This window comes from Vigna unguiculata, chromosome 4 (genome assembly GCF_004118075.2).
Source record: "Vigna unguiculata cultivar IT97K-499-35 chromosome 4, ASM411807v1, whole genome shotgun sequence".
Lineage (NCBI taxonomy): Eukaryota > Viridiplantae > Streptophyta > Magnoliopsida > Fabales > Fabaceae > Vigna > Vigna unguiculata.
The window spans coordinates 33587705-33596915 of NC_040282.1; the positions used below are offsets into that span (position 1 = coordinate 33587705).

The 9211-nt window shown below is 30.7% G+C and overlaps 1 protein-coding gene across 1 annotated transcript; it reads left to right on the top strand.

The window, feature by feature from the left end:
• Positions 1 to 4586: 4586 nt before the first annotated feature.
• LOC114180783 (receptor-like protein EIX1) lies at positions 4587 to 8744 on the top strand. The gene is made up of 4 exons (XM_028067074.1): positions 4587 to 7450; positions 7492 to 7862; positions 7976 to 7997; positions 8717 to 8744. The coding sequence occupies exons 1-4, from the start codon at positions 4587 to 4589 to the stop codon at positions 8742 to 8744; spliced, it is 3285 nt and encodes a 1094-aa protein (XP_027922875.1).
• Positions 8745 to 9211: the final 467 nt, after the last annotated feature.

The window sequence follows — 9211 nt, forward strand, 5'->3', positions numbered from 1 at the left end:
TCATTAAATGAGTGCACGTTGTCTCATGTATTGATTCTGATACAAACATTAAATGAATATTGAATCTTCCAACACACATTCTTCGACCTCTGTCAGCCATAAATGTTTTGTATGAACATTTTTGCAAATGTCTTAGACACAACTTTACATCTTCTAACAAATGTCTTTGTGTAGATGCTATATAACCATATCAACACTATCATACCACCAAGGTCCTTTTTTTTTCAACATCATTGGAAAAATAAATAAAAAAGGTATGAATGAAAAACTAAAAGTCTTTTTAGTTACCAAAACGTCTTATCACATATAAGACATTGAAAAATCTTAACTGATGATTATGATAGGTACACAAAGTTATAACTAGAAACTTTTTGTATTATCTAACTTTTATATTTTTAAATAGTTTTATTAACAATTTTTATATTGTTCATATTTTTTTTTATTTTTGAGAATCTAATATTTACGTTTTTCTACGTTGTCAAATCAATATTTTATTTAAAACTAAACTTTATTTCTTAATTTTAATTAATTCAGTATATTATTTAAAATAATTAAACATAACATATTTTGTTGAGAAAAATATAAATAACATAAATAATTTTTTATATTAAAAAATTAAGATATTATTATTTAATTTTATAAAATAAATTATTTATATTAAATTTAATTATAGTTATATAATTTTTAAAATTATATATGGATACAAATAATTATATACAATACATTTTATTAAAAATATATAGATAACTTAAATATATTTTAATCATAAAACAAATTAAAAAATTATTATTTATTTTTATAAGTATAATATTTATTTTAAATTTAACTATACTTAAAATTTAAAATTAATTCATTAAATATATTACAATTTTTAAAACCGTGCGTTGCACAGAAATACTGGTCGAATACAATAATCAATAGCATCTGTCATTAAGGTTTCTATGGACCAGTTTCATTTTCTTCTTTTCCAATGTCTAACACCTGTCATTTTCTAACCAATAAAATTAAATGAATTAGGATAATCAACACGTTTTGGACCATTTTTTATTATTTTTTTAAAGTGTCTAGCATGCTTAATTTTTCCAACTCTAAAATATTCTGAAAGAACAATGGCTATTGCTATTGTTTTGTGCACTCCCATATTTTCTTGCTGCATCTTCTTCATTTCTGAAATATTAACTGCACTCCTAATAAAATAAATATTTTTTTTTTCTTTTTAACTTAAGTTTCAGTTTGTGCAATCCACATATCTTCCCGATTTTACACAATCCTAAACAAAAAAAAAAAAAAATTATATTCCAGATTATAAAATCTAGAACATAAAATTAATATTTTAAATTATATGTTTCGAAGTATAAATTTTATAATATATTTTAGATTGTATAATCTCAAATAAAAAATATATATTTGAATTATATAATCTAAATTATGATTTTACTTCATTCCAAATTATTGAATTTAAAATAAAAGAATTTTAGCATATTGTATATTTTAGCATATAAAGAATTATGGTTTACACACACATGTGTATTTCTGAGATCTTCTTTGCAAAGTACTGAACATATTTAAATATTAATTATGTAATAAATAAATTGATAGAACATGCATATTTAAATATTAATCATGTAATAAACAAATTTAAACAAATTGACAGTAAAAAGACTACTGATCAGATATGTTACATTTGTCCCTGTATTACAAGTTACAATACAACAATATAGGTAAACTATTAAAATAAATTTTCATCATAATAAGAAAGATGTATATAAAGAGAATATTACTTATTATACTTAAATATAATATTTTACTTTTAAAATTAATTATCATCTAACAAATATGTCATGACAATTATATGATGTAAATCTCTTAAAAATTGTTTTAGGATTTGACGGTATTTATAATTACTATTATATATACTTGTCAGAATAAGTAAATTTGCAAGTTAATTTTTATCTACAAGGTTATTTAATTTTTTTATGGAAATGATAGAAACATGAAATTATGTGTTTTACAACAATCATAAATAAATAATAGCATCTCTTTGAGTAATATACAATGTTTACCATTTTCTTTTGCAAGGAAATATTTAACAATTTTGTAGTAACAAACAAAAATTGTTGAAACCAATTCAAATCAAATTACAAAATATTATTTTGAATTGGTTCAAATAGTCACTTTAATGGATTTAATTTACATAATTCATTTAAACAATAAGTTTGCAAGTTTTATCATCGTCCAAGAAAAAGTATTCAAAATATCATACATAATCAATGCAACGACCACCACCGATATTGTCACTACACGGAGAACATGAGAAGCAAGAGTAAGAAATAACGGTGTCAATAAATGATAAATAAATGATGGAGATGAAAAACAAAAGTAATAAAGAATGATGAGGGAGACAAGAGTAGATAAAGGAGGAAATAAGAAAATTTGTACATTTTACTTCAGTTTAAAGGTAGGAGAAAAGAAGAAAATAAGAGTGTTTTACTAAATTTGAAAAAGGAAGGAAGAAAAAACTTGCCCTTTGCAGAATTTTAAAGAAGAAAAACATTAAGAAAATAAATAAGTAAGAAGAAAAATGCAAAAAATAGAAGAAGAAAGAGAAAGAATAAATTGAAAAGTATGAAAAGAAAAGAATAGGAACAAGAATGAATAATTTACATGAATAACTAATCTTATTATTCAATGACTAATTTTAAATTTCGACACGTTAAAACATTAAGCAAAAGAAGTTAAGTGACATTAATAAGTTTTTTAATATGTTAAATATTTTTTTGATGACAACAATCAATTATGATTATCATTTAAAGATAAAAATAGAAAGATAAAAAAATAAATCTACTTTACATTCCCAATTGTGTTGGTCAGTAGTCAACAAAGCGCATAGTAGGAATAAAAAATGTGATAAGAAAAAGGAGTTTCTTTCTACATTGGGTTTTGGCAATAATTGAAGCATAGGTTTGTGGACTGTAGTGATTGAACAATTGAACGCTTTGTTTATGAACTGATATAAATCATGATGCACTCAAGCTTTCTTAACATCACCAAAAGAAAAACTGAGATTATATAACATTGGCGTTATCTTGATTTCAGCAACTTACAATGAGGCGTTACTTTCTCAAAATATTATATGCTGCTCTCCTTTTATTCCATGCCTCAGGATTCGCTCTCGGGTTTTTTTCAATAATAGGCGATTCAGTTGGGTAAATTACGGTAGTAGGCATTTTTTTTAAAAATTACCATTATAGGCAAAACGTGTGGGGGCTAAACGTTTTCTGATGAAGAAATCGTTATACCCCAATGCGTTCTTAGGTCAAATCTGGTCAGAGGATGAAATCGTGTGGGGGTGGACGATTTTAATAACGAAATCGTGAGGGGCCATGACATTTTTAAGAAGAAAACGTCTTGGGGTGTGACGTTTTTAAGAGAAAACGTGCCAGGGGTGCACGTTTTCACCTTTTTTCTTTTTTTCTGCTTTGTGCACCCCCCATCCAGCTTTCTATGATTCCGGATCCTCATATTCTTTTGTATTTTATGCAATATGAACATGTTTTATCGATCCATTTTACAATCTTGATTACATAAATAAGGCTTATCAAATCCAATTCTACCCACTACGAAATGAGGACTATTGGTCAACATATACAGGTCCTAATTTCATTCCAGACCCGCAAACTAGGCGCAAGGCTTCCGGACGACCTACAACAACTAGGATCCATAACGAAATGGATCAACCCCTTACGGATAAACCAAAAAAATGCTCTTATTGTCGCACTGAGGGTCATCATAGGGGACAATGTCCATTTCGCCAATAATTTATTCATTTTTTTTCTTCAATTAATTTATTTTTCAATGCTTTTTTCTTCTTTCTTCAATGTCAAAATTAAGACAATTTTTATGACATTAACATATCTTATGCATTCATCCACTATAATTTCAAATACTTTATTCTCTAATGGACGAAAAAACTCTATAAAATCATTACTATGATTGCCTTTGTATCCAATTCGAATTTAATCAACTTTTTTCACGCAAAAAAAATAGGATTGTAATTGATTATAATACCTTTGTAATCGATTACAATTAAACCAGAAATAATGCACTCATTCTCTAATCAATTACAGTTTGTCCGTAATTGATTACATTAAACCCAGAAACACTGCAACACATGCAGAAATCGATTAAATCACAGGATAATCGTTTACACGGAGAAAAACGTTCCTCCTGCACGATTTCAATATATAACCACTTAAAAGCATGTTCATATTGCATAAAATACAAAAGAATATGAGGATCCAGAATCGTAGAAAGCTCGATGGGGGTGCGCAAAGCAGAAAAAAAAGAAAAAAGGTGAAAACGTGCACCCCTGGCACGTTTTCTCTTAAAAACGTCACACCCCAAGACGTTTTCTTCTTGAAAATGTCATGGCCCCTCACGATTTCGTTATTAAAATCGTCCACCCCCCACACGATTTCATCCTCTGACCAGATTTGACCTAAGAACGCATGGGGGTATAACGATTTCTTCATCAGAAAACGTTCAGCCCCCACACGTTTTGCCTATAATGGTAATTATTAAAAAAAATGCCTACTACCGTAATTTACCCGACTGAATTGCCTATTATTGAAAAAAAACCATTCGCTCTCCGATTCACAACCCCAATCAAACCCAGTCCTGATGCAAAGTGCAGAGAGAAGGAGAGAGAAGCACTCCTGAACTTCAAACAAAGCCTCGTAGATGACCATGGCATACTCTCTACATGGACTCACCATCAAAATAATACAGATTGCTGCACTTGGGAAGGCATTCAATGCAACCATCAAACTGGTCATGTCCATCTACTTGATCTCCATGGCTACAATTCACATTATTTGAAAGGTGCAATCAATCTCTCCTCATTGATTCACTTGCAATACATTCAACATCTGGACCTCAGTTATAATGATTTTCTGTGGAATCGCATCCCAGAAGCCATTGGCTCTTTCACCAATTTAAAATATCTCAACCTCTCATTTTGTGCATTTGGTGGGAGGATTCCTTTTCAACTTGGAAACCTTTCACTTCTAAGGTATCTAGACCTTGGAGGAAATCTTCTTCTGGGACCAGTTCCATTTCAGATTGGGAATCTTAGACACTTAAAATATCTTGACCTTGGAGGGAATTATCTATCAGGAGAAATCCCATTCCAACTTACGAATCTCAAGCAGCTACAATATCTTAATCTTGGAGACAATTCTCTGTCCGGAGCCATCCCATTTCAACTTGGGAATCTCACGCGACTACATTATCTTAATCTTGCAGGTAACGCTCTTTCTGGAGCCATCCCTTTTCGGAATGAGAATCTTCCCAACTTACAAACTCTTCGGTTAGGCGGTGATTTCAATATAGAAGCTGAGGATTCAGAGTGGTTGTCTAATCTCCACTCCTTAACAACTCTAGAGTTGAGCTCATTGCATAATCTCAGCACCTCGCGCCATTGGCTACAATCTATCAATGCGCTCATTTCAAACTTAGTAGAGTTGAGGCTTGTTGACTGTTCTCTTTCAGATACTAATATCAAAACTTTGTTTCCTTCTCATTCCAACTTTTCAACTTCTCTTACTGTCCTTGATCTGTCTTCTAATGTGCTAACTTCCTCAACATTTCAACTGTTATTCAATTTTAGCCTTCACCTACAAGAGCTTTATCTTAGTGGTAATGACATTGCTTTTTCATCTTTTCTTTATCCAGATTTTCCATCTCTTATTATTCTTGATCTCTCTTGGAATAATCTAACATCATTAATTTTTGAAGCTAATTTTAATTTTGGCTCTAAACTACGAGTACTTTATCTGTATAACTGCAGTCTTACAGATCGAAGTTTTCCTATTTCCTCTGCTTCCACAATTAATTCTTCCTCTTCCCTTGTCATACTCGATCTCTCCTCAAATCTATTGAAATCATCTACTTTGTTTTACTGGCTTATGAACTACACCACGAATCTACAGACCCTTAAACTTCATGGCAACATGTTAGAAGGTCCCATTCCAGATGGATTTGGAAAAGTAATGAACTCTCTTGAACACTTTTTTGTCTCCAGCAACAGACTACAAGGCAAGATTCCGTCTTTCTTTGGAAACATGTGCAGATTGCAGACCTTAGACCTTTCAGATAACAAGTTGAATGGGGAAATTTCTCATTTCTTTCAAAATTCTTCATGGTGCAATAGACACGTATTTAAAAGTTTGGATTTATCATATAACCAAATTAATGGCAAGATACCTGAAAGCATCAGATTGTTATCTCAATTGGAGTGTTTATACTTGGATGGGAATTCTTTAGAGGGTGATGTCACTGAATCTCATCTTTCTAATTTTTCCAAATTAGATCACTTAGACTTGTCACACAACACATTGTCTCTAAGATTTGTCTCAAGTTGGGTTCCTCCTTTTCAAGTAACAACATTGAGTTTAGCATCTTGCAAGCTAGGTCCGAGTTTTCCCCGTTGGCTCCAGACTCAGAATTCCTTAAGGGAGCTAGATATATCTGATAACGAGCTTAATGATTCTGTACCAGCATGGTTTTGGAACAAGTTGCAAAATTTGGAATGGTTAAACATGTCTCACAATAATCTCAATGGGGAAATTCCTGATATACCATTGAAGCTTCATTACAGACCATCTATAATTCTGAATGCAAATCAATTTGAGGGTGCACTTCCATCATTTTTGCTGCAAGCTTCAGGGTTGTTCATCTCTAAAAATAAATTTTCAGATTTGTATTCTTTCTTATGTTACAAAATCATGGCACCGTATTTGGTAACTTTAGATTTATCAAACAATAAAATAAAGGGACAAATCCCGGATTGTTGGCAATCTTTAAACCAATTACTATTTCTTGATTTGAGCAAGAATGAGTTGTCTGGGAATATTCCCATCTCCATGGGGAACCTTTTTAAATTAAAAGCGTTGGTTTTACGAAAGAATAATTTAACAGGTGATCTGCCTTTCAATTTGAAGAATTGCACTAACTTAATTATGTTGGACGTGGGTGAAAATAAGTTGTCTGGTCCAATACCATCATGGATTGGAGAAAGTATGCAGCAATTGAAAATCTTGAACATGCAAGGGAATCACTTCTCTGAACATTTTCCAATTCAACTTTGTTATTTAAGGCATATTCAATTGTTGAATCTCTCCAGGAATAAGTTGTCAAAAGCAATTCCAAGATGCTTAAACAATTTTACTGTCATGTCTGAAAAGAGCATCAACATAACTGAAACTCAGCGCCTTATATACAGGTACGATATTTCTGATTTGGAAATCTATGGTTTCTCCCCGTATATTTTTGGCTATCGGCTTGACATAACGTGGGTGTGGAAAGGTGCGGAACAGGAGTTCAAAAACCCCTTGAATCTTAGGAATATTGATCTTTCATGTAACAATTTAAGTGGTGAAATACAAAAGAGGTTGTGTATTTGGTTGGACTGGTTTCTTTAAATTTATCAAGAAACAATTTGAATGGAGAAATTCCTTCTGAGATTGGAAATTTAAGTTCACTTGAATCTCTTGACTTGTCAAGAAATCATTTGCATGGGAGAATTCCTTCTTCTCTCTCTCAACTTGATTTCTTAGGAAAATTGAACTTGTCGTACAACTCTCTTTCTGGAAGAATTCCGTTGGGAAGACATTTGCAGACCTTTGAAGGCTCTAGTTTTGAAGGAAATATTGATCTTTGTGGTGAACAACTCAACAAAAGTTGTCCCGGAGACCATCCGACAGCCAAGCTAAAAGAAGCAGTAGAAGGTGATAGAGATGATTTTGTTTTCTATGAAGCATTATACATGAGCATGGGTCTAGGATTCTTTGTAGGATTTTGGGGTTTATTAGGACCAATTCTAATTTGGAAATCATGGAGAATTGCTTACCTGAGGTTCTTGAACAAATTCACAAACTGAGATATAACTATGCTGAATATTGCAAATTTTTGCAAGTTGAGCAAAGCTACGCTAGCAGGTACGTTGCAGTGAATATGCGTAAGTCTAATTCATTGATGGGTTATGTTTCATATGAATGGTTTATAGTCATATGTTATAGTCATTGTTATTGAGGTTATATATGGTTATATGACATTAGTCTTACACATATAAGACTTTAGACACCACTTTTACACCAAAACCTTAAGGCAATGTTGTTATGGGTCTTTATTCTTATATAGTGTTTAACTTTGTCTTTTCTATCCAATGTGGAACTTTGCCTCACACTTGGACTATTCCCAACATTCATAATTACTGACACAAACTAATGAAAGAACAATCACGAGGATTTTGTACAACATTAAGAATAATTAGAAAAAGTTTTCCAATTATGATTGGCAATATATATTTTCTGTTTACAAAAATTGCTTCTTGCAAATAACATGTATTTTAGTTCTTGTAATTCATTACTTTTATATCTTCATTGTGAAATTTTGATTCTTTATTAGATATTGACCTATTCATCCCCGATTCATACACGTATATTTCAAATTTGAATGCACACCACTCAATTAAAATCGTTGATTTTATGATGATAAAAGTAAACACATGTATAACAATCAACATTCTGTATAATAAGATTTGCAAGCATGGCATTAACAATAAAGTTGAATTAAGGTGAACTAACAATTTTTTTTTTATTGAAAGAAAACTGGGAAATTACTCTCATATAATTTTAATTTTACATTTGTTTTGCAGGTGGCTGGTTGTTGACGTTTTTGTGTGATCCTATTTCAAATTTGAAGTAAGCAACTCTTCATGTTACAAGATGTTGTATCAGTTGTTGGTTTAAATGTATTTTCATAATGTGTTGTAAAAGGTTCTATATTCATAAGACTTCGATCATAAAAATCTCTTTAAGATGTACGTTTCTTGATGATGATATATCGTTTTATGAAATTTATTTGTGATAAAATATGTTTGCAGTAAAAAGAAAAAAGTATTGACAACCGTTTTATATTATATTTCAACGGAATCACTTTAGAAGAATAAGGTTTAAGTTTGTTGAAATAAAAAGAAAAGATAATAAACTTCAGTTTGTTTTTTGGAAAAACTATCCTTTAAGAAAATCAATGTGGAAAATAAATTAACAGAAAACGTGAATTCACTGATGTAATCTATTTAAAGATAACAATATTAAAAATTTAGAAAACATTAAACACTATGTATGAAATATTTATGTAGTAAATTGTG

Bases quoted from the DNA above. Each gene is read 5' to 3' on its own strand.
- LOC114180783 (XM_028067074.1), top strand. From the start codon at position 4,587: ATGCCTACTACCGTAATTTACCCGACTGAATTGCCTATTATTGAAAAA. The intron at 7,451-7,491 runs GTTGTGTATTTG...AAATTTATCAAG, and splicing joins AGTGGTGAAATACAAAAGAG to AAACAATTTGAATGGAGAAA. The intron at 7,998-8,716 runs GTACGTTGCAGT...TTTGTTTTGCAG, and splicing joins GAGCAAAGCTACGCTAGCAG to GTGGCTGGTTGTTGACGTTT.